At 47.1% G+C, this 23,400-nt stretch overlaps 1 protein-coding gene across 6 annotated transcripts in view; it reads right to left on the reverse strand.

Moving 5' to 3' along the window:
• PRRC2B (proline rich coiled-coil 2B) overlaps positions 1-22,396 on the reverse strand; it is a 46,318-nt gene extending 23,922 nt beyond the window's left edge. For 3 of the 6 annotated variants that reach the window (XM_064727955.1, XM_064727956.1, XM_064727951.1), the window contains exons 1-12: positions 22,262-22,396; positions 9,154-9,321; positions 8,072-8,249; positions 7,803-7,905; positions 6,795-6,867; positions 3,957-4,100; positions 3,108-3,349; positions 2,648-2,769; positions 2,061-2,203; positions 1,380-1,470; positions 782-974; positions 96-411 (exon numbers count right to left, since the gene is read on the reverse strand). In XM_064727955.1, the coding sequence (XP_064584025.1) occupies positions 96-411; positions 782-974; positions 1,380-1,470; positions 2,061-2,203; positions 2,648-2,769; positions 3,108-3,349; positions 3,957-4,100; positions 6,795-6,867; positions 7,803-7,905; positions 8,072-8,249; positions 9,154-9,268 (1,720 nt within the window). In that variant the 5' untranslated portion in view covers positions 9,269-9,321; positions 22,262-22,396. Of the gene's footprint in view, positions 1-95; positions 412-781; positions 975-1,379; positions 1,471-2,060; positions 2,204-2,647; positions 2,770-3,107; positions 3,350-3,956; positions 4,101-6,794; positions 6,868-7,802; positions 7,906-8,071; positions 8,250-9,153; positions 9,322-22,213 lie in introns of all 6 variants that reach the window. The other 3 variants (XM_064727954.1, XM_064727953.1, XM_064727952.1) reach the window with 3 other exon arrangements.
• Between the last annotated feature and the right edge of the window lie 1,004 nt (positions 22,397-23,400).

Here is a 23,400-nt window from a genome sequence, read left to right on the forward strand (position 1 = left end):
CACTCCCTCCCAGGAATTCTCCACTCCAACTAAAATATCAGTACTACAGCAAAAAAAGCAATTTTTACAGGGTGAGGCAGGCAGTGTTTCTGTACCTTTACGGAAAGCATGGCCATTCTCTTGTGTAGTGTTTTTCTCTGTGCTGGGAGGTCGCACATCCTCGTTCTCTGTGTGTTTCTGTGTCTCCCCATTCTTCTGAGCCAGTTTGCATTTCTGATCAAGCTGCTTGAGCTTTGCAGCACAGGCTGCCAGGCGCTCCTCCCTGGCTCGCCGCTCCTCCTCCTCCCGTCGCTTCCTGGCTCTCTCAACAGCCTCAGAGATCTCAGAGTGCACAAACTTCTGTCTCACAGGCACCTTTTCTTCTTTATCCTCTATGGACTGCTGTCTGAGAACACTTCCCAGTGCGGGCTTCTGCCAGAGAAAAAACATTCCTCCATAAGTGTGACCCAACCAGCGCCTCTATCCTGAGATCTGCATTCCACGGTGACAATTTCCCCTTCTGACTCCCTCCTCTCTAACCCCAAGCACAAATCCCCCTGTTACTGGGAAGAGTTATTGATATTTGGTTCAGTAACTCCATTTTCTCACTGACAACCCCACTGTTCTGGACCAGCTTCAATTTCTTTTCCCTAGTGGAAGTGCTATGCAGATAGATGTCTCTCCAGGTGGATATAAACTAAGAATAGAGAAATTCATCAGCATCCCATTTCCAACAAAATGTCAAATTAGCCTCTTAAGGACAGTGATGGGCTTCCAGCTCACCCTCATGAGTTGAACCTACCTGGTATTCTGAGGCAGAGCTCCAGCCATTCAGCTTCCTTGGAGGCTGCTGTGAATCCTGTGCTTTCCGGACTGGCCGGGACAAGCCAGCTGAATCATTCCAATTCTTTCCCTCCTCCAAGGTGTGCTTGACATCTGCACTGTCTGCAGAGCTCAGGGACAACTGTCGCTGCCTTCTGGGATCCCAGCTGTTCCTGTCACATAAACAGCTTTATTATTGCATCTGCTACTTGCTTCAAAAAGCACTTGGAGCCTAATCAAGTGGCAAAGGCAACTGACTCTAATAAAAAGGAAAGATAACAAAAAAACACCAGAACAAATGATGTGCCTCTCTGAAGGTACATAAGGATCAACTCCACTACTGTGCAGCAGATAAAGGTGAGAAAAGAGGAGGAAAAAAGCCTGGCAAACTAGAAGTCAGCTGGTAGACCTACACAAAGCCTTGAAGACCACTCAAACACTGCCCAGTAAAATCAATGAAGTCACAGTAACAAATGAGAGGAATCAAGACTCCACATTTAGAACAAGTTTTTAAAGATCCTGGTATTGCTCATTTTTACTAAAGCTAAATTGTAGGTGCAAACACAGTGACTTCTTACCACTTCTGTCGTCCATCTTTAAGAGTTTCTTCCTCTTCTTCATCTTCACTAAACTTTAGTTTCTCAGAATAATCCACTTCATCATGAATGCCTACGAAGGCAGCAAAGGGAGAACAGATTTATGAGAGAAGAGAAACAGGTCTCTTGTCCTGATAAAGCTTATGCTCTCCTTTAGCACTAAATTACAGGACACACAGCCTTGGCATGAACTACTCACAAAGCCAAATGTCCAGCACTGGTCCTGGAAATCACAGAATAGTTTGGGTTGGAAGGGACTTTTAATGTCATTTACCAACCTCCCTCAATGAGCAGGGACAATTTCAGCTAGATCAGGTAAGAAATTATGTGAGCAGCGTGGACACACACTAGTGAACAGCTGGACTGGTCCCAGAGGAGAAGCATCAAACAACCTGGGAGTGGGGGCTGCAAATGAGAGGGCAGTTGCCAAGCCAGACTGTGTGCAACTGGATACTGAATGCCATGACTGAAAAGGCAGGACTAACTCTCCATCCCAGCACCCACAGTCCCATCCCTCCTGCTGTGCTTGGTGTTTTCAGATTTTAGGAGTCTTCAGATCCAGTTCCTTGAGCACAATATGATGGAAGGATCAGAAGGATCCATTGTGTCATCATTTACACCAATTTCACAACTACACAAAGCCAGAGCATGAAGGCACTTTACCTGCCCATCCATCATCTGCATCATTGTCCAGCTCATCCAGCCCCTTCAGGTTCTCTGCATTGATGATGGTGGGTCGGGGCACTCGCTCCAGCTGCTGCCGAACTGGGCGCGTTGGGCGAGACAGGGTGGGCCTGTTCTCTTTTCTGTAGGGAAACACAGAACTGGTCAGAACCAGCAAAAAGAAAATCAAAGAATGCAGAGCTGATTTTGTAACACCAAATCAGTCCTTTTCTACTATGCACTTACATACACTTATATACAATGCATCCAAGTTTCTCTCCCTGTCCAGCGATTTCTTCCCCTTGTCTACCTGGTACCTAGAACTTAGAGATCAGAGCTGCAACCCCTCCAGTCTAGGATCACAACCCAATTCCCATGTCTGCCTCCTCTTCAGACACACAATGCTCATAGTCTTGCTGTTCTAGTTGGAGAAAAGCACTCCTGCTTTGGGTAAAAAACAGGGTTCCCCTTTGGCACCTGCAGCTTCACACATGCAACTGCATCCTTGGCCCAAATTCTTGCCTAATTTAAGGTTCATGTCACACCCCGAACCTGCCTCTCCAGTGACAAAGTGATAGCAGCCTTACCCATCCTGGTCATTCATCTGGAATTGTCTGAAAGGTACCCGGGGCTCGAGCCGAAGCTGAGGAACGGGGAAAGACCCTCGCTCCAGCGGTGCAGGGGTCTCAGATGGCTGCTGTGGACACATCTGGAATGAGGCAAAGCAGAACAGTCTGGTTTTAATCCTTGCCACAGGAAGGTTTACCCAGATTAGGTGACAACATATGCAAGGTAGCTGCACCCACACAAAAGGGAAACAAACATTTCACATCTGGCTGGCTCCTTCTCCAGCTCCAGAGGGAAAGGAACAACTGGACAACTTCTCCTTAGGCTGAGCAAGGCTGTGCTACACAAACTAAAAACATGTCAAGAGAAGGATCCCTGGCAGCCAACTGAGAGTCCAGAAAACACATCCCAGCTGCTTTCAAATCCCCCTTATCTTAAGAATGAAGGGCATCACAACAGCGTGGAGAAAGGATGACTCACAAAAGCAGGCAGCATGTCATGGTAGGTGGGTGGCTGGTAGACATTTCCCATGAACTGCGAGGCCCCTTTGCGGAGGGGCTGGGCTGGGCGGAGAGACGGCTCCTTGGCATCGCTGGCGCTGGCTGAGGAGGGGGCCCCGTCTCCAGAGCTGGGGGTTTTGCTGCCCAGCTCAGCAGGGGAGGCGGTCAGAGATGTGGCAGAGGTGACGTTCCTCCCACCGCCCTCCCTCCAACTGGTGACATCTGGAAAAGAGGTAATTATTACGTTAATGTTTGTAAATGCAGGCAGCCACTCTGCCAGAAAGTCTTGAAAGCTCAAGTACTCTGGTCAAGACCTAATTACCCCAAGGTTGTAGAAAAATATCAAGGATCAAGAAGAATTTCCAACTGTGTTTATTTTCTTAAGAGAGGAGCAGCTTCAGCTGTTACTAAGTAATTGCTGCACCAGTGGTGTCCTTATTTGCCAATAAACCTGAACTCCTATCAGAGTGTTCCCCATCTCCACAGTCCTTACCCTGCAGAATTAAGGCCAATTAGATGCAAAAACAGTGGCCACATTACACCACACACTGATTTCACTGTGGCTCCCCCAGCCTGGGAAGGGGCCTGCTTTGCAACATCACACAGCAATTTTTATTTAACACTGTAGTAGATGACAGTCCATACTTGGCTGTCTGGACCACAGAACATCAGCATCACATGCCAATCTGTGCTCATCTGCTAAGCAGCCTGACACGTGTAAGGTCATAAAAAGAAGAAAGGAAATGTAAGGATGAAGTTCTTGGTACAAAACAGGGTCAGTGGGGTCACTGGGCTGGGATAAGGCAGGCAGACACAACCCTTCACTCACTCTGGGGGCGGAGGCTTGGTCCTGGCCCATACGACGGATCTAAGGCGCCCTTTTCTTTGCCAACCTTGTCCTGCTCGCCAGCTGCTTTCAGCGTCGGAAATTCCTCGGGAGAGAAGGATAACAGTCGGCTTGAGGCCCTTGAACCTGTCAGACAAATAAGTGTGGCACTCAGTGAAGATCTTTCCACTGCTTCAACTCCCTCATGAGATCAGCCTGGAAATTTGTTTCCTGGGAATCTGGGCCTCTGGCACATTTAAACCCAAATTACTACAGTACCAGCACCTCACTTCACATCCCCAACACTCTCAGACACTGTCACCAACACGACAACACGTGTCCTCACCCAGCACTCCCACACTCAGGATCTTCATTTAAATTCTCACATTCAACAAAGTCAGTGAACTTTCTCAGCTTCCAATTATTTTTGGGAAGTACAGAATTCAGACAGAGGCAGAGATATAAATTCTGCAAGATTGCTCATAAATGATACCCTGCTATCAGGTATTTGACATCTCTATTCAGACTCTTTTTGCTCAGACCTCACTCTGCCAGGGAAGTCTATTGTTAAAATTTCTGTTGATCTGTGAAACACCACAGGGTGAGGGCAGATGTTCTGTGCTCTCCTCCCTGCTGCAGCATTTTCAAGATGCAGATCACTGGCCAGATGGGGTCAGGTTCATTTCTAGTCACTGGCAAATTGTCTTGCTGAGTCATCTGTCACTCCAGAACAACAGCTCTGTCAATTCTAAAGATCTGCCAGTGACTGGAACATGAAACACAGCAATTCTCCTAAATCTGTTGGCAAGATAACACTGAATAAAAGGAAATTACAAGCATTATTGTACTATTACACATTATAAGAATTGCTTTTTTGAGAACTGCTTCTTAGTGTTACTTGGCTAAAAAGCTCTCTTAAAAAGGGCATTTCAGAATTCTATTAGAAGTATCATGAGTACTGAAGACTTGACAAGAGTCTCATCTATCTTTCTCCTTCCTTGCCCTGAAGAATCAAGACAGACTGGCTTAAGTAATTTTCATTTTTTCCAGAACTTGCACACTGCACAAGACCTCCCATGTGAAATTTCCAGGAAAGACTCTGCAACAGCTGCACAAAACACTTTGAATTTTAGACAGATGAAAATATTTGAGAAGGACATTGCCTAATTTATTGCAATGTAGCTAAGACTCGCTGAAGAGTTCTGATTTTTACTGAACTAGAATGGCACAGGTATGTGTCCTTCAGGAGAGGAGGATAATTGCCTTACCATCTACCCCCAGGTAAGGCTGCACCATTTAAGGACTATTTACATGCAGCCATTAACAATTTGTACTCTAACCCTATGCAGCACCACACTGAAAAAAAGTTTGGTTCCCCTTTTATTTCTCCAAATGTCCTTTATACAAAGACACAGGCACGGAGAAGTCCATAATTAATTTATTAGGCCACTTTTCTTCAGGATACACCCTCCAAAAGAGATTTTACAGTTCTAAGACTTAAAAAGAGCAAGAAGCAAGAGATTCTCCTCTTGGTCTGTAATACCTGAATTAGCTAAGAAGGAAAAGCAATTGTTCAGTGCCACTAGAGAAGATGTGCAAGCATGGGATGGCCTAAGCAATCCTTTCAGACAGATTTCTGATGCTTCTGTGATTCAATTACCTTCTAATTAAGCTGCTCTTAGCCACATAGGCAACTGTTTTCTTGGGTTGAGAGCTCTACATTGTTAAGTGTGACCTAAAATGTGTTTTCAAAAAATCCTTTAAGAACATTGTTAGACGATCAGATTTCAAAATGCCTGCACAGGAGGTCTACAGAACACAGAAAGAGTCAAAAAAGTACCAATTAATAAACAAGACAGTCTTTGCACTGGCTACCAGCCTCAGGTAAGTACAAATCTCTGCTTTAACATTTAGCCTTTGAGAAACACCCTCTCATTAAGGGCCTCATTTAATTTAGGATACATTTGTCCCCTCTGTTTGTGCAATCAGCAGCTGTCTGTTCTTTCAAATATCTCTGCAATTTCACTTGACAAGTGAATGGTTTCAGGTCTGTTCACATTATAACAGTGGAACTGAGCTGTTATTCTCACTATGGTTTTAATGGCACTACTCAGTGCAGCTGGAAACCACCTCCTGTGTGGAAATGGATGCATCTGAACACAACTAAACTCCCAATTCATGTTAACACTGCTTCAGGATTCTCAGTCAGGCAGAAGCCATTAGCAGCACAGTTACTGAGGGACACTTAACAGCAAGGCTCAGCCAGTGTGTAGGCGAGCACACCCTGCAGCAGCTCCACTGCCACTTCCACCCACTGCAACCCCCTTGGATCACAGATCCTGTACAGGAACATTCCAGCCCCACTCCTGACTACCCAGTTAGGTAAAAATCCACTTGCTACTGCCCATGGAGATACCTACATTTCCCCTCTCCAATGTCCCTTTCTTCTCTTCCAAACCAGTCCTCCCCTATTTCACAGTGATTACTGCACCTTTGTTACACACTGCTCTGGGCTGACTGAAGATGCTCATGATGGGGGCAAATGTTCCCTTTCTCCTTCAGAACCTTCCCCTCCCAGATCTCCCTGCTGCATGCCAGGAGCATGACTTGCTCTGGGGTTCAATGTGGCCATGAGACACATTCTGTTCAAGCCATCTCTTGCACAGACAGCCCTGAACTGACTCAGCTGCATCATTCCAACCAATACAGCACACAGACTGGAAACAGGACTCAGAAAGCTTCACTCCCATTCTGCACCAGGCCAGGAAGAAATGGAGCCCACCCCACCTCATGCCTGTCTGGGAAAAGCAGGCACATACCAGCTCTGTTTATCATACTCACCACCTTCTTGTCCTGCTGGCTTTCCATTCAGCTGTGCCCATGACTTTGGTCCACCTGGCACTGAATTTGTACTCTGAAAACAAAACAAAGCAAAAAGAAACCCCAACATGGATCAGTTTAGATTCATGACTGTTTCTCATTTCCTGGCTGGCACCTGCTATGGTTCAGGCCTCAGATCACAAAGATACCACAGGCCTCCACAGCTTCAAGCTGGGACTGCAGTCAGCTGTTCCCCACTCCACTGTACTACAATGCTACAGTAAAAATCCTCTGCTCTGTCCTGATGTCTCCTCTGCCCATTTTCACCAATTATTTCCTCAACTTGTACTCTCATTAAGCTTTCCTTTTGTTTTGTTGCATTTTCCTAAATGTTCTCAATCTTCCAGATTTGTTCCATGCCACAACTCAGCCTGAAGGCTACCCTACTTTCTCATGCATTAACCACTCTTCTCTTCAAAACATAACTTCTGTCCCGATTTCCCTGAAGCTCAAGGGCTGGGCATTTTTTTTTTAAACCAGAAGTGTGAAATCTACAACACACAGGGGGTCAAGGTCCTTGCACTCTCTGGGACACCTTCTTAGTTGCCAGTAGCTTTTTCAGGTCCTAACATTGGCTACTTCTCCCACATGACCAGATCTCTTCCCATCAAGTCTCATCAGGCTGGGAGCAAGAGCTGGATCTGTTGTCACCAAGCAATGTTTGAATTACAACCAAACTAGAATAGTTTAGAAGTGCTAACCAGCCATCCCACATTCCAGCCATTTTTTCCTACACTGCAACTAGATTTACTGCACACATTTGAGAAAGACAGTTCTGTGTATTTTACTTCTGTAACTGCAGCACAACGCTGCTGGTGCACAGCAGCTTGGACACAAGAGAGTCACTTCCACAATAACTGATTATACAGGAGCTTTTTCTTAAGAGCAAGGCAACACAGGCAATTAAAGTCCTCAAGCTGCCTGGGGACAGGGGAAGCAGGGTGGCAGTCAGAGACTGCTGGCACTCACCTCCTGACTGATTGACTGTGTCGGTTTCTGTAAATTGGAGACAGATTTCTGCAAACCCTGCTGCGGCAGCGACTCCTGCAGCTGTGCAGCCGTCGCACTGGAACTGAGCACACACAGCAGAGGTGAGACCAGAGGGGAGGAAGGCAGGAAAACAACTCTACACTGGCACAGACAACAGAGAGCTGATCCCTGTAAGGTCTGACACCAAGCACAGCAGTGCACAACCACTGCTGCCTGCCTGACAAAACTCAAAGATTCACTCTACCCACCTCTTTTGGTCTGGCTGATCCTGCTTGTTTGCCCATCCTGTACCGTCCTTGGGTACTATAATGATGTTGGGGTCGTTTCCTTTGTTCTCAGACTTCAAGCTAGGCAAATTTGCAGGAGGTGGCATGCGCCGGGCAGCAGCAACTTTCCCAAGACTCTGTAAGCCATGTCTAGGAATAACTGGTGAGAAAGGAACAGCAGCAGGTCAGAGGGCTGTATCCTGCTAGATAAGTAACCTTAATTAGGAAGCTGTGGCTGGGCACAGCCCCAGCAGAAGTGCTGCTGTTATGTCAACACACAGGTTGTTTCCCACAGGACCACAGATGCAGCCTTCTGTTGTAGCAGCTGGCAAACAGCTCCTACAGTGGGAGGGAGAAAAATCATTCTCCCCAACAAAGTGCTCACAGAGCCCTCCAGGAGGATTTACACAGGTAGCTCTTTCATTTCACCAAGGAGAAGCAGCACCACCTTTTTACAGCTTGGGGCAATGGCCACCCAAGTCCACCTTTCAGCAGACAAACAGGTCACCTAACCCAGGAATCCTGAGGTCTCCATTTTCCAGCTCTATGCACCAGACCACATTTATTAAAAAAGTATTTTATTTTTTGTTTTCTATTCTCACACCAAATCCAGAGCCATTCCAGGCAAGGTTATTTTTTTGAACCCACTATCTACTTTTGATCATATTTCCATTGCAAAACCAACTCAGGTTCTTTCCCAGTGGCCCTTAGCCCTTGACTCTCACCTCACACAAGGTCTGACCAGCTTAAGGCACTTCAGTCAGCTCAGGTGCCCTGCCCTGGCACAGCCCAAGGCCCTGGCAAGGCCTCCACTCAAGTTTGCTACCTGCCCACTCTGCAGAAGGCTAAATGAAAGGGCCAAGAGTCCCCATCTGTCCTGTGTAATTCCTCTATGTTTCCACAATAAAAAAGCCATGGAGATTTTCCTCTAGATCTCAATGAAACACAGGCTTTGACAGCTGCACCAACAGGGCAATCCAGCTGTGTCCCACAGGGTCAACAACATGAACGAGCTCTGCAACAACACTGTTGGAAAACACCAAAAGGAGCTTTCTGTTTCTTACCTGTAGTTCTGATAGCTTCTATTGACTTTCCTTTATACTTATCAAACAGGCTGAGAGTCGAGTACTTGCTTTTCCCATCCTTTCCCTTGGTTATTTGCCCCAAACGATCGGACATTGCGATGAAATGTCATCTAGTAAGGAAATTGCTCTGCGCCGCTCCCGATCTGCCTTTGAATGGAAGAGAACAGGAAAACCCCATCAAATGCATTGTTCAGTCATGCAAAACACAGAACACACACAACAGCAAGAACTGAACATACAAGTGAGCACACACACCAAGATACAAGTTTTAACTCCCTCCTCTTTAAGTCACAAGAAACTTCTGGGCTTTAAAAATTACAAACTGAATGAAAAGAACTGCAGGAACACACTTCTCATTGCATCTTTTTTCTGCCACTCTAGTGCTGAAAGAAGTGAGATCCTTAAAGTATGAGAACACAAGAGGGGAGGGGGTCAACAAGTCCTTGCTTTGAAAGAGTAAAGCTGACAATAAACAGCTAAACACAAGGATTCCTAAACATAAATGCCAGAAAAGCACTGTATCTTTGTATCTTATACCACACTAGAATTTATCATTGCATTTCCCCTGAAGCACTGGGTTTGTAATGTTTAGATTATGGTTCCACACTGGCCACAGTTATACCAGCAATTAATGCTTTGACAGCATCAATGGAAGACAACAGAACTATTTCTCCAAATCCCCTTTTCTCATCAGCTGGCCAAGAAAGAGAGTTATGGAGTCAGAAAAAACTGCTCAACTGTACCAGATTCAGGTTCTTGAGCCTGTGAGTTCAGCTGTTCTACTATGAATTCCCCAAACACATTACCAAAAAATTATATTCCTCTGTTGCTGGCATCTTGAACATAATTTTTAGCTTGAAATGTACTTTCTGTAATGGATGTGGTTTGTTAATTTTTCAATCTGATCTTTGCTGGCACAACATGCTGTGAGTAACACCAATCATGCAGGCAGTCTCCTTACTTTGACTTTTTGGCTCTTGGAACCTAGGATAAAGTTGAAACATATAGTGCTCACACTGTACATCAAAAGTTGATGTCAGAAAAGACATTTTGCTTACTTCCAATGGACCTATCTTACATTTTTTAAAGCATCATTCTGTTCTAAGTTTTCTCAAGTCTAGGAGCATCATCTAACCTTTTCTCACATAATTTAGATTTCCAGATTTTTTTGTTGTAAAGCCTCTACTTCAAGCCCAAAACTGCTGGCAGTTTCTTTTCACCATCTGTTACGGTAAAATGAAACCATTCTAGGGTTTCAACTCTGTGTTGGGAGTAACAAAACACTATATACATGTGTGTGTGTGTATATATACACACATATCTCTGATCTTCCCACACCTCACACTTTCTGAAACTCACCCAGCTGAAAGCCTTTTCCAACAGAGACAGCAATCACTCTTTCTGAAAGAAACTGTAACTGACCAAAGGCTACAACTCCCATCAGCAATGCCTTATCAAACACGATTTGCAGGTAAGAGGATTAGTCCATCACACATTATGTACAAATTAAAGCACAGACTGTGAACAAGCTGGACAGAGCCAGACTGGGAATGCAGTGCCAACTGCAACTGGCCCAGTAAAGCCCATCCAAAGCTGCTGCTGGGGCAGGTGTCTGACCAATAAGCCTGGCACTACACAGCATTTGTTCTTGCACTGCAGGATTTAAACCACATCTATGAGGAGCAAGAAGCCATGGACTGTGCTAGGTGCTCAGGGAGAGAGAAAGAAAAGTGGATGCACAGGATGCTCAGGAAAAACACCCCAAGAAGCCCCTCACAGCATTTCTGCACAACCACCACACAGGGCTGCAGCATGAAGGCTTTGTGGGGCAAGAGGGCTGGCTGGCAGCCTTGAGGCACCTCTTCCTGCAGAGCAGCAAACAGATCTTTGGCTCCAGTCTGGCCCATCTTTGCTCAGATGGCCACTATGTGCCAAAGAAAACAACAGCTCCTCCCTCACTTGCCCATTTGCACTGTATTTTATTAGTAGGACAGACATAAAAGAGAGGGAGAAAACACACTGATTAGCATACACTTGGCAGGAAAGCACAAGTTGGACTGAGAACAATGAGCTTTTTGAAGGGGCAGAGCTGTGGGGAGCCCCAGAGCAGAACAAAGAGCAGAGGGTGCTGTGCTGGCAAGAGCACAACCACCTGCTTCTGCAGGTATATTGAGCCCTGCAGTGGGAGCCTGGCTCAGGGCCTATCCACACCATGTCAACCCTGTACCAACCTCACAATAAAAGCAGTAAAATCTACTCTGAAGTTTAGAAAGCTCAAACCAAACAAAATTAGAAGGTGTTTAAAAATAACCCAACAACAACAAACCACCTACTCAGATCAGATTGAGGAGTTATCTGGTTAACAGAAAAGCCATGAGTTCCTGAAAGTCAGTGTGCAAACAGCACACAGGGCAATGCTGCCAAAGAGAAACCCTGACAACAGTTATGTAAGCAGGTCTCAGCTGCCTCTTGATTACATCTTCTATCATTAAAAGGATTTGGGAAGAATAAACAACCACTGCACAGCAGAGGAGCTGGGGACACGTGGGATAAAGCCCCTTGTCAAACTTCCTTGGACAGACAAGCTGGATAAATGAAATTTACTTTCAACTCCTTCAATGCTCTGAAGATGTGAAACACAGCTTTGCTCATGTGTTATGTGAGTGCTCCAAAGGGGGAAAGGAGACCATGGAGAGGTGAAGCAATTTCCACAGTCACTGTGCAGAGGCTGCAGCAGCACTGAGCTGGGTCAGAGCTGTTGGACTGGCAGGACCTTGCTGTCTGTCCCTCCTGCAGATCCCAGCCACCCCAAGGGTGTTATCAGCCAGGGAGATCACTCAGCACCCAGCTCACCCACAGCACTTCAAAGAGGCCACAGAGCTTCCAAGGCTGGCACAACACTGCACTATCTCCCCATCACACAGTTAAGCAGGGAATCCAGGTAGGGATCATAAAGACCTTCCAGTCTTGAAGAGCAAAGCCATTTCTGATAAAAATCGTGGTTCATTTAGAACTGAACTGCCAGCTTGTATGCTCATTATTAGCAGAGCTGGAACTAGGAGGCTCATGCTGATGCTGACAAGTGAAAACTGACAGCCTCGGCAGAGCCTCTGACCTGTGCTCAGGGTTCTGTGCCCAACAGCTGACCCTGAAGAAAGCAATATCCCCTGTTACAGAGAAATCATAAAAAATCAATCACCAGCATTTCTGCAAGGTTTCTCTCTGGGTTTATAGAGGTCTGTGGGGGAAGGCTTGCTATCAGTTTCAGCATGGAGAGTAGCTCTTCTCATTTTCCTACTATATCCAGGGACAGCATCAGAGAGCAAAACAGAGTGTCTGAGCAATCATAAAATACTGCAGCATGACCAGTCCCATTAGAGATCCCAGGATACAAACAACTGCACTGAAGCACTTGGGCAGAGAGCTCCAGTGGCCAGGCATAGTCATGTCCACATCACACTACCCTGGATCCAATTTTTGGGTATTGACCCTGTCTAACTGCCTTTTAAAGGGGGAAATTCTAACTCAGAAAGCAACAATGACATTTTAATGTCTTAAAGACATTAGACTTACAAGCATGCAAGTCCTGGAGCTACAGCCTGTCCTGCAAAAAAATGTGAAAACCTGGAGTTACTGGCACTGGTAAGAACTGGAAACCCCTGAGCTGAAAACACAGCCAAACACAGGGACTCCTGACAAACAGGATTGTCTGCAAAGCTCTTTGCAAATCTATGTATGCAGGAGGCTGGGCTGCTGGTGTTTTATTCACAAGACTTCAATGGAGCTTGAGTATCTGGAAGTCAGCCAGCCTTAGCTGAGCAGGGCAAACAGATTTATGAAAGGTAACACACATACTAGAAGGAATCATTGCAGCTACTCACACACCACTGAGCTCTACACTGAGCACAGTCCTGACTACTGCAGATCCTCACTCCTTGCTCACTTCACAGCAGCAGCCACCAACACAAAAAGCAGCAGAATGGAGTTTAACAGGGAAAAGGCTTTTCTTCACAAGCAGAATAACTTCTGATGTAATTTTATACAAATTGTTTTCAGAAACTCACAGGTAGGAAAAGCTAAACAGTACTTTCAGAATAGAAAAGTGTCTGGAGTTAGGTTAAACTGAAATACATTGTGGTTCCTAATGTTACCAGCAATGCGAAACCTATTAAAAAACACAGTATAGTTTTACAGGAGATTAATGATGTTCACTCTTCTTTAAATACACACAGAGGTCAATTTTACTTGTACTTCCATAGCTGAACATTCAGCTGTCAACACAGAGATACCACCTCTGGAACACGTCCCACCAAGAACCACCATCTGTGAAACACTCAGCACCTGCCTCAGCAATGAAAGACACCACTGGCTGCCCTTGGGAGGGCTCTGGTGAGACACTGTCATCACCTGCCCAGGACTTGCTGTCAGATGCACTTATATCCTGCTAAAGCCCTGTTTGGGCCATGCAGGGATCAAGAGCCCAGCAAGGAAGGGACCAGATGAGCACTCAGCTCCCAGCAGAGATTGCTTAGTAAGGCAGGGAGCAACAGGAGAATATCAGCATCCAAGTACAAAGTCAATGGGATCAATGCAGGAGAGCTGTGCAGCAGGCAGAGGCTGTAGCATGAGGCACAAAAAACCCTCCTGCTCTCATTCCACTGCATCACTTCCAGAGGGAGATGCCAAGATTTGCTGGTACACCTGAAAGGCCCTGCCAAGATCTGGGTGTAACACCAAACACAGTGCCAAATCCTGCACCAAATCCTGCCAGACAGGGAGAAGCAAGTCAGGAGCCTGCAGTGCAGAGAAGAGATAACAAACCTCCATCACTGAGCTCCTGGCTCACAAGAGGGACCCTCCTTGCTTAGCTCAAGTCATATTTGGTGATACCAGTTCTTTTAATCCTGCACAATTCCAGCTTCTCTCCATCTCCCACAAACCTTGGCTCAAAGAATGAGAGACCAGGATAGTATGTGCCATGATTTGTTGCAGAGGTTCTGCTGTTAGCCAAGCAACACTGCTGGAAGCTGTCTGCCAGAGCACTTCCCTGCTGTCCAGCCCCATCCTCAGACATTGAAGCCAAGCCTCCCAGGATTTGAAACATGGAGCAGGACTACGAAGAGGAGAAGCAGAGGCTCTCTGAAGGACTATGAAGAGGAGAAGATAGTAGATCTCTCCTAACTCCACACTGTGGAGCTCTACAGACAGTGGTAAGACCTGACAAAAGGGAAGGCAGACAGAAAGGGCATGTCCTGTCTGATGACCTGACCTAATTTTCTCAGTTTTGCCTTCACCAAGCTCACCTGCTGCCCGCTCTTCTGAATGTACCAACAGGTTGGGAATCACAACTCCTGTCAGTGACTCACTGCACACTCTAGAGAAAACAGGTCTTTGCAATGGCAGGTTTGGCCTTAAAATACAGAAGCTTCACCTCTCTGCTGAACAGCTTTTCCAGTGCTGGGAAGGCAAAGGCAGCCAGAGAGGCTGGAATTGTAACTTACTGTAAAACAGATAAAGAAGACTGGAGTCTGGAGAATAGCTCAATTGTATTTACACAAAAACATTAATGAGTTCTGTGCTCCTTTCTGTGCGGGCTGGACAGACAATACCACACCCTGGAAAGGAGCCCTGACCTCCAGTAATTGAGGATGCAGACAAAGAAATAGTTCATCCTGAGTATGCAAGACTATGGCACAGAGCAAAAAAAAAAACCCAGTCAGAAGGCTGGTCCACAGCCCACAGAAAGTACTTATGACATCCTGTGCTCATGAAACTCCCCCTCTTTTTCAAACAACAGAAAACCCAAGGTGTGCAGATAATTCTTCCCTTGAAAGGAGTGTCTGTTTACAACAGCCCACCAAAGTCACAGCCAGTTTCACCCATCTGCCCCACCATGCTGCAGAGAAGGAACTGACCCACGGGTGCCAGCTTGTCAGGAAGGTATAACCCTATCTCCAACCCACGAGGAAGTGCTGCAGGGCTTTCAGAACCTGCAGGGAAGCAGGAAGGTGTCTCATGTGGAACAACCTGGAGGCACCAGCTACCAACATTACACTCCTTATCCTCTCATCCAGGCCTGGAAGATGTTAAAGGAGACAAAGCTCAGCACAAACTGAAGTAAAAAGTTATTTCTTTGCTGTTAAATATTTCAGAGGCAAAACCCAGGGAGGACAAACAGCTCAGTTTGCAAGGATCACCTGTGGCCTCAACAGACCCAGATCCCAACCTCTGGTACAAGAGGAAAGGGAAGCAACCTCGTGATCTGCACGAGCTGCCTGCCCAACAAGGCTCACATCCAAGTACAAACCTGTACCCTTCAGAGCTGTACTTTCACTCTGCCTCCCCTACAACCAAGGGGCAGAGTTGAAACACACAACCCTCAGCCTCCAACACAGACTCTGCCTTCCACCCTGCCCTGCTGAGATCTCAGTGTGCAGGGGGAACACACAGACACATCCTGCTGCCTCAACACCAAAACAGGGAGGCTGATCACGAGCAAGCAATTTAAATCCAAATACAAAGGAAATACCTGGCATAATGCTCTGTTGGCAAAACTTGTTCAGAAAGCTCCTGGCAACATTCAGCTGAACTGTAAGGTAAATTGGGCATTTGGGTATCTGAGCAACAATAACAGACTGTGAGTAGCTGGTGGGGATCTCCTGATGGGTAAGGGACTGGCACTATCAGTCCAAGTCAGAGCAACACTTTGCTCAACTAAGGCTGTAGACAGCAAGAAGTCCCAGAACTCAGGTGCCTGCTTCAGCCACCCAAACCCCAGAGAAAATGTCAAACAAGAAGGAAATGCAGTGCAGCAGCACCTGCCATGTCCAGGACACTCCCTTCCAGTGGAAAAGGCTGTCCATTGGCACAGAAAGTGCACCCAGTCCTGCCTACTGCTCCTGAGGAGCCCACGAGGGCAGGACGCACCCACACAAGCACAAACTGTTCTCGGGCACTGCACAACACCTTAGTTAGGTCTGATAGGTGGAAGCAAAGACTCTTCCCTCACTAAAAATAAACACCACTGCATGTAAAGGTTGTGAAAGTCCCTCAGTCCTGATACTTCTGCCTACACAGACCTTTAAAAGTCATCTCAGCCATGATACCCATATAACCAGGTGAGACACAGCAAGAGCAGTGTAGGTGAAATACCTGTGCTGCAAGTAGCTTATCTTGCAGAGCACTACCCACCCAAGGCCACCACTGGCCACTGGAGAATCCTTCTCTGTAAAGCATTTCACAATTCCTTCACCAGGTCTCAAGCTCAGCAACTTACTGCATCTCTCAGCAGTGAACATAAATTTTATTGCCACCAAGCAGAGAGAAAAGCAGAGATGTCAGAGCTCCAAGAGATGAAATCAGAGCAAAGCTGGCAGTCCTCTGGGTTAACAGTCCTTTTTTCAGGAACAGAAACAGCTCTTTCCACACAAATGCCATCAGCTGTTGAGTAAGCTGCTCTGTTTTCTCTGCAGTCTCAGGAAGGATCACACTGGAATGGGGATGTGGATGTTTACCCTGTGCCTGATGAGCCTCACAACAAAACCTGGACTTTGGCAACAGCTCTCCACTCTCTCAGGTTGTCTGCTGACTTCAGGGCCTCAGCTAAGGTTATGCACAGAAGGTTTTCTTTATGAATAGAGAAAACCCAATGCTATTGATCAGCAGGCAGCAAACAATCCCTCACTGCACCAGCAAGGGAGAGGTTCCTTTACACCCCAGCTGAGCACATCCTCCCCAAGGCTCTGCTGGGAGCTCCCCTGGCAGGTACATGCTGCAGGGTACAAAGCTGCCCTGGCAGGAGCTGAACAGCTCCTTCTCTATCAGATTTCTCCCAATTCCCACAGCCATCAAGACTGAGGCAGCTGGTTCAAGCCATTAATAAGATGACAAGCAGTCCGGACAAGCCTGCAGTTCATAAACACTGCAGAGGCTGAAGCTTCCAAGGAAGTCTTCCTCCAGGTCTGAACAGCACTAAGGCAATGCAGCATTGCACAGCAATTCTCCTTACAGGAAGCCTATTCATGGGAGCCATTTGCACCACAAATGAGTGCCAAGGATGTCAAGAGAAACGTGATGGGAAAGGGACACAGGTACAAAGTGGTAAGAAAGCACCTTATATGAGTTGTGATTCAGTAGTCTGAAGAAAGAAGCTTCTTTAGGTTCTCCGGAGAGCAAAACAACTCGGACTATGCCCAGGACATCTGGACTACTCCGAGCCAGACAGGAAGTGAAAACATTTCACAGATGCTTTCATTTACATAGATATTTGCAGTGCATAACTGACAAGGTGTGTAAGCGTCATCACTTCTATTTTCCAGTTAGGAAAACGACACCGCAGAACTCTGCAGCTCTGCTAAGTGGCAGAGTTAAGAAATAGAGCCTTCATCCCCCACTTTGTGGGGCTGAAAAGCACCCTGTGAATCACACAGCCTGCCTGACGCTGTGGGGCCAGCAGCAGCATGAAGCCCTGCTCCAGAGAAGTTCTGGGAGGAGCAGGTCCTTGCATGCTGGGATGGGGAATGCTGCAAACACCTCCTACATGAGCAACCCCATACACTGCTTACACTGCAATAGGATCACAGGCTTCATTAGAGACAACGCTAAGCTCAGATGAAACACATCAACACCATAATAACACTCAAGATCACATGAATCTGGTTCTGAATGGTGGTTGTTGAAGCTTGGATATTTCAATAAAAGATAAAACCAGAGTTATTATTGTAGCCAAAGAAGGAGCACCTCTTGAACATGTCCCTACTCCCCTGCCTGCTTCACAGCCCACTCCAAACTCTGAACAAGATCACTCGAGGCTTTTGTGCAGCCTCCCAGCCCACATACAGGTAGGAAGAGCTGAAGAGCTCACCCCGCAGCAGAACTCTTCCAAAAAAATCACTATATTCCCACACAGTAAGTGCCTGGAGGAGGCAAAGTCCCAGTGCAAGCTCTTCAAATCTGTCTCTATTCACTCCTTGGAGCACCATCACTACAATTCCCATCTAAACGTCTCAGTGGCTACCTGGGAAGGATTCCTCCACCGAACCTCTTCAGTAAGGGTGTTAACAGCACAAATACGCAATGATTTACACCTCATTACACCTCTTACGTGCTACCCACCTGAAATCCGAAGGCTATTGAGGGTGCTCCCAACAGCTGACTGAAGCCTGGCAGACACCTGAGATACTACAGTCCAACAGAGTGGGCTTCTTGGCCAGATCCTAGGGGTTGTTATCAAGTCCTCGCTTTCTTCCCAGTTATTTTTCCCGTAGTTCTTCACACTTAAGCCTGGCACAGCTGCCCGTTTCAAACCTGGTCATTATCTCTTCCCTTTCACCCAAGGTACGATTTTTCACCAGTCCCCACAAATTAACGCCCGCAGTCTCCTAAAGATGGAACAGCGAGCTCACCCCCCACTGCCACCTCTTATCACCTTCCCAGCCTACTAACACTCTCCTGAAAATTTAAGTGTTGGAATCAAACCACAGACATTGTATTTTGGCTGCAAGTTAAATAACCCCCTGCAGAGCTGCATATACACCTTTTAGCACCTTTGGTCCCCACACACCCCACAGCAAAACAGCACAAGCAGCTTCAGAACCAACCAGGGCCACAGGCAATCACAGAACAACACAGGGCTTCTAAAGCAGCTCCAGTCCACTTCGGTTATTGTCCAAATGCTCCCAGATTAAAAAACAGATCAGGATTTAACAGTTCTACAGATCAGTATCTGAACAGCTTTGCTCTGAAATAAACAGCTCATAAGCTCCAACTGCTCTGTTACTTTTGCACCAGAAGTACACGTGCAGGCAGGGAACATCCTGAATTCTAGTACAACTTACTAATAGAACATGAGCCCAATAAATGTTTCAGCGACACTGGATATAATGCAATGTCCTGCTTTAGCCCCATTTTATCCTTCTGGGGGAAGGAAAAACTCTTTAACCAACCCAGATGTGTGCAAAACCCACCCTAAGAGGTGGTAACAAAGTCACTTAATTTCAGAAGTTAGAAAAGGCTGTTCTGTGATGGAGAGCTGCAGCTCCCCATTATTTACCTGCTCTCTGTGCTCTCACCTCATTGTCTGATACCTGACAGAAGCATCCTTCGATTTCTTCTGCTCCAAATGAGAAATTAGTGATAAGGAGCTGTGAAATTATCCATCAATTAAGAGAATGAGTCAGTGACACACGAAAAACAAAACCCACTCAACAAAGCAGGATCAGCTTAAGAGCAAAGTCTGATACTGAGACAACAGCTCAGTGCCAAGTTGCAGAATAAATGAGGAATGTAGTAAAAAGAAACAGAGAACCAGAGAGGTCCAGCCCTTGGAGTGAACCCTCTCCTAAAGTTACCAGCCTGTATCACCAAGTCTCTCCTGCTCATACTGCTTTTATTCCTGAGCTTTCATGCTTTCCAACATGAAAATACACAATTTTAAGTGTAAACACCACAGGAGCAAAATCTCTTTGTAGACTACCATCATAAATGAAAAAAAACCAAACAAACAAAAAACCAAAACCAAAAGGTTTAGTATTATTTTCAGCATTTAAACCTAGGCTGACTTGCTCTTAAATACTGCCACACACGGGCACTGAGCACTTCTGTCCTGTGCCATCACCCAGGCAGGCACACAAACACAGCCTCTAATGCCACCACTACCTTCAATAAATAAATCAGCCTTTGAAGTCAGCCTTTACACAAAGCTTTAATAAAAGGTTTTATTATGATGTCACTATAAAGTGAAATAACTTTAATCCAAAATATTTAGCGACATTACTCACTTACTGAAACAAAAATACTTTTAAACCCTGTGTATCCCTTCCAGCATCTTTATGGACTATTTACTCACTCTTCCAGTTTCAGCCAGCTGGCTGAGCTGCCCTTTTAAGCTCTCATGCACACACAGAAAAAAGAAAAAAAGCTCAGAGTGCATCCAAAAAATGCACTGTAAGACCAAAGAAAAAAATCTCCGAATTTAGAAAAAACAAGGCACCAAGGCACTATTATGGAAACCCATACCTAACACGTGGTTTATCTTTTTTTAAAGAAAGGTAACTGTCAAATCATATAAAAATTTGTTTTCTCAACAGTGAAGACTGCTGAAAGCATCCTCAAATGTGTGATACCTAGTTTACTCAACCATGCAGAAAAGCATACCAGACTAATGAACAAAAAAAGTAATCAACTTGTACTCAAAATTAAGCACAAAATCAAAAAACAGCTAACAGCAGATGTACTCACACTGGCTTGCAAAACCAACAAAGCAGCAACTCCAAACAGTATCTGAAATTTTTCTGTGTATGATTTTTATCTGAACTTTTAAATTTTAACAATAAAAACATTATGGATTGTTTACTATAACCCAAAAATATTCTGCTACCCAGAAAAAGCTTCTTAAGCCAGAGACCCAAAAGAAACAGCATCACCCATGATGAACCCACAAAGACCTCACGGACCACAGATGAGCTCCTGATAAAACCAAGGCTCATTTACAATGCTTCACTGGGAGTGAAAAATGCATGCAAGTATTTCATATTTTCAGTCAGAAATCAGCCTGAAAACATCACTTTCCATCCTCTCTTTAAATTCCACTTTCAGAACATGGCCTTACCTTCCCTACCTCTTCCAGGTGACTTTACTCCCAGTCTCTGGCTCAGAGCACTAGATTTGAAACACTGGGATTTCACTACCACTGCACATGGAAAAGGCAAGTAAAGTAATGTCCTGGCCTGTTCACATCTGAGAAACCTACTCATCAGGAGTTGATTCTCCAAACTTGGGCTCTCCAAAACAGGGACCAGCTATTTATCCATCATGGAAGAGCCCATTCCAGTGGAGGTGTCAAGTGAATCTGTAAAACAAGGCTTAACAAAACCAAAACTTCCATTATAAACCTGGACTCAGTGCTAGAAGGGGTGGGATGCCTTCCCCCATAGGAGATGATGCAGACACTGCAATGTGCTTACACTTTATATCTGTTCCTAGAAAGAAACTAAACTACTAAATCCCTACACGTTTATGTTTACTGTACCTTTTACTGTACCTTATACCCCAAACACCAGCAACATCAATAAATGAGTATTTATCTGATGATTAGATACTCAATGTGTATCTCACCCTTTGCACACTCAGAAGACAGAAACCAAACAAAACAACTTTCCTAACAATCCCCACAATTTCCAGCTCATTCAAACCCCTTACGGCAGCTCTGACTTTAGAGATCAGGGGGGTTTTTGTAATGAAAAAACCCTCTAAATTCACAACCAACACACTAAAACCAGCCCCCGAAGGAGATGCTCAGCACGTGTCCCAGGACCCGCATTAAGGACTTCCCCAGCTTGCAGCACAGCTGCTCCCACACAAAAATTAGAAACTCTTTCTTGAACAAAAAAAAAAAAAAAAAAAAGAAAAAAAAAAGCCTAAAACATCTTTCCAAACCTACCAAACGAGCTCGCCCAGCGCACAAACTCCATCCTCGCTCCTCCCCGCCCCAGCCAGCCGCATTTCGGCCTCAGCGGCCCTTTTGTAGCTCCCGCACAATAACAAACCGGCCGAGCCTTCTGGATGCCACCCCCCCTTGTTTTGCTGAGACACACACACACACACACACGGCGCGACAAAAATATCTTTGTGTCACACTCCAGACGCCGAAAAAAAACAACCTGCCTCTGCGGCGGGGAGCCCCCCGGCCCGGCTGCACCCTCCGGGGAGCGCAGCGGGGCGGGGGCGGCTCGGCCCGGCGGCCGGAGCCCGGAAAAGGGGCCCCGAGCCCGGGCGGCCCCGCCAGCGCCACCGGGGATGGGCCTGGCCAGGCCCCGCCGCGGCCCCGTCCCCGCAGGGAAAAGGGGGGCGGTTCGCACAATAAACACCGACGGTACAGAAGCGAGAAACCGGGGCGAGACTCCCCCCAACCCGCCCGGGGGACCCGCCCGAGCCGGGAGGCCGCGGGGTGCCGCAGCCGCTGGCTCCGGCTCCATTTTAGCGCTGCCTCGTCCCACCTTCCCTCTCCCTCCCCTTCCTCCTCCCCCCCGGCCCCACTCACCGCCCCGAATATCCGCGGCCGCCGCCGCCGCCGGCCCCCGATACCCACCTGTGGTGGTGGCGGGGAGCCGGGGGTGCCTGCGGAGCCGGGTGCGGAGGGACGATGGGCGCGGGGCGCGGCGGATGGCGGCGGATTGCGCGGGGCGGCGGCGGCGGCTGCGGCCGATCCGGGCACTCGCTGCCTCCTCCTCCTCCCCCTCCTCCCGTGCCGGCCCGGCCCCGCCGCGCAGCGCCACCTGCAGGGCGCCGCCAGCAGCGCGGGGGCGGCGCTGAGGGGGAGCTCCCTCAGGGGGACAGGGAGCGGCTGGAGAGGGTCCTGTGAGGGACACCCAGAGGATTTGGGGCTGGAGAGGGTCCTGTGAGGGACATCCAGAGGATTTGGGGCTGGAGCAGCTCTCTGATGAGGAGACACTGCGGAGCTGGGCTGGGTCAGTCTGGAGAAGGGGAGGCTGAGAGGGGATCTCAGCAATCCATGTCAATATCCATGTCAATATCTCCCCGGTGTGTCCGAGGATGGTGCCAGACTCTCTTCAGTGGTGCCCGGTGACAGGATGAGGAACAGTGGCCATAAACGAAAACACAAAAAGTTTCTCCCAACTTCTTTATGTTGAGGGTGGCAGAGCTCTGGAATAGGTGCCCAGGGAGGGCATGGAGTCTCCCTCTCTGGAAACATTCCAAACCCACCTGTGTCACCTGCTCCAGGTGACCCTGCCCTGATCTCCAGAGGTCCCTTCCAACCTCAGTTAATCTGTGATTCTGTCAGCTCCCCTCAGAGGGACACCGAGCCGCTGGAGTGGGTCTGGAGGAGGGCAACAAGGAGGATTGGGGGACTGGAGCGTCTCTTATGAGGCAAGGGTCGTCACTGCTACATCATCATTGATACAACCACCCCAGCCCCCTGTGCCAGGGATAATGTCTCCAAAGGAAAACAGGAAATTTTTCCCTCACATTTCTATGACCCCAGAGCCATAGGGCAATGACAGGGACGTGGGGTGATGACAAGCCCATGAGGATTCTGTCCAGCCTGAGAGGGAGCAGAAAACACCACTGAGGGCTGCCTGCTGTTCCCCTGTGGTTTCATGGGCAGCAGGTTCAAAGGCATCCTGGAGGAGCTGCCCCTTGGAAGGACTTCAGTCCAGAAATATCTTTTAATTTGTTCTGTCATCAAGGATGATGGAAATGAATGCA

This window comes from Zonotrichia leucophrys, chromosome 17 (assembly GCF_028769735.1).
Source record: "Zonotrichia leucophrys gambelii isolate GWCS_2022_RI chromosome 17, RI_Zleu_2.0, whole genome shotgun sequence".
Classification (NCBI taxonomy): Eukaryota; Metazoa; Chordata; class Aves; order Passeriformes; family Passerellidae; genus Zonotrichia; species Zonotrichia leucophrys.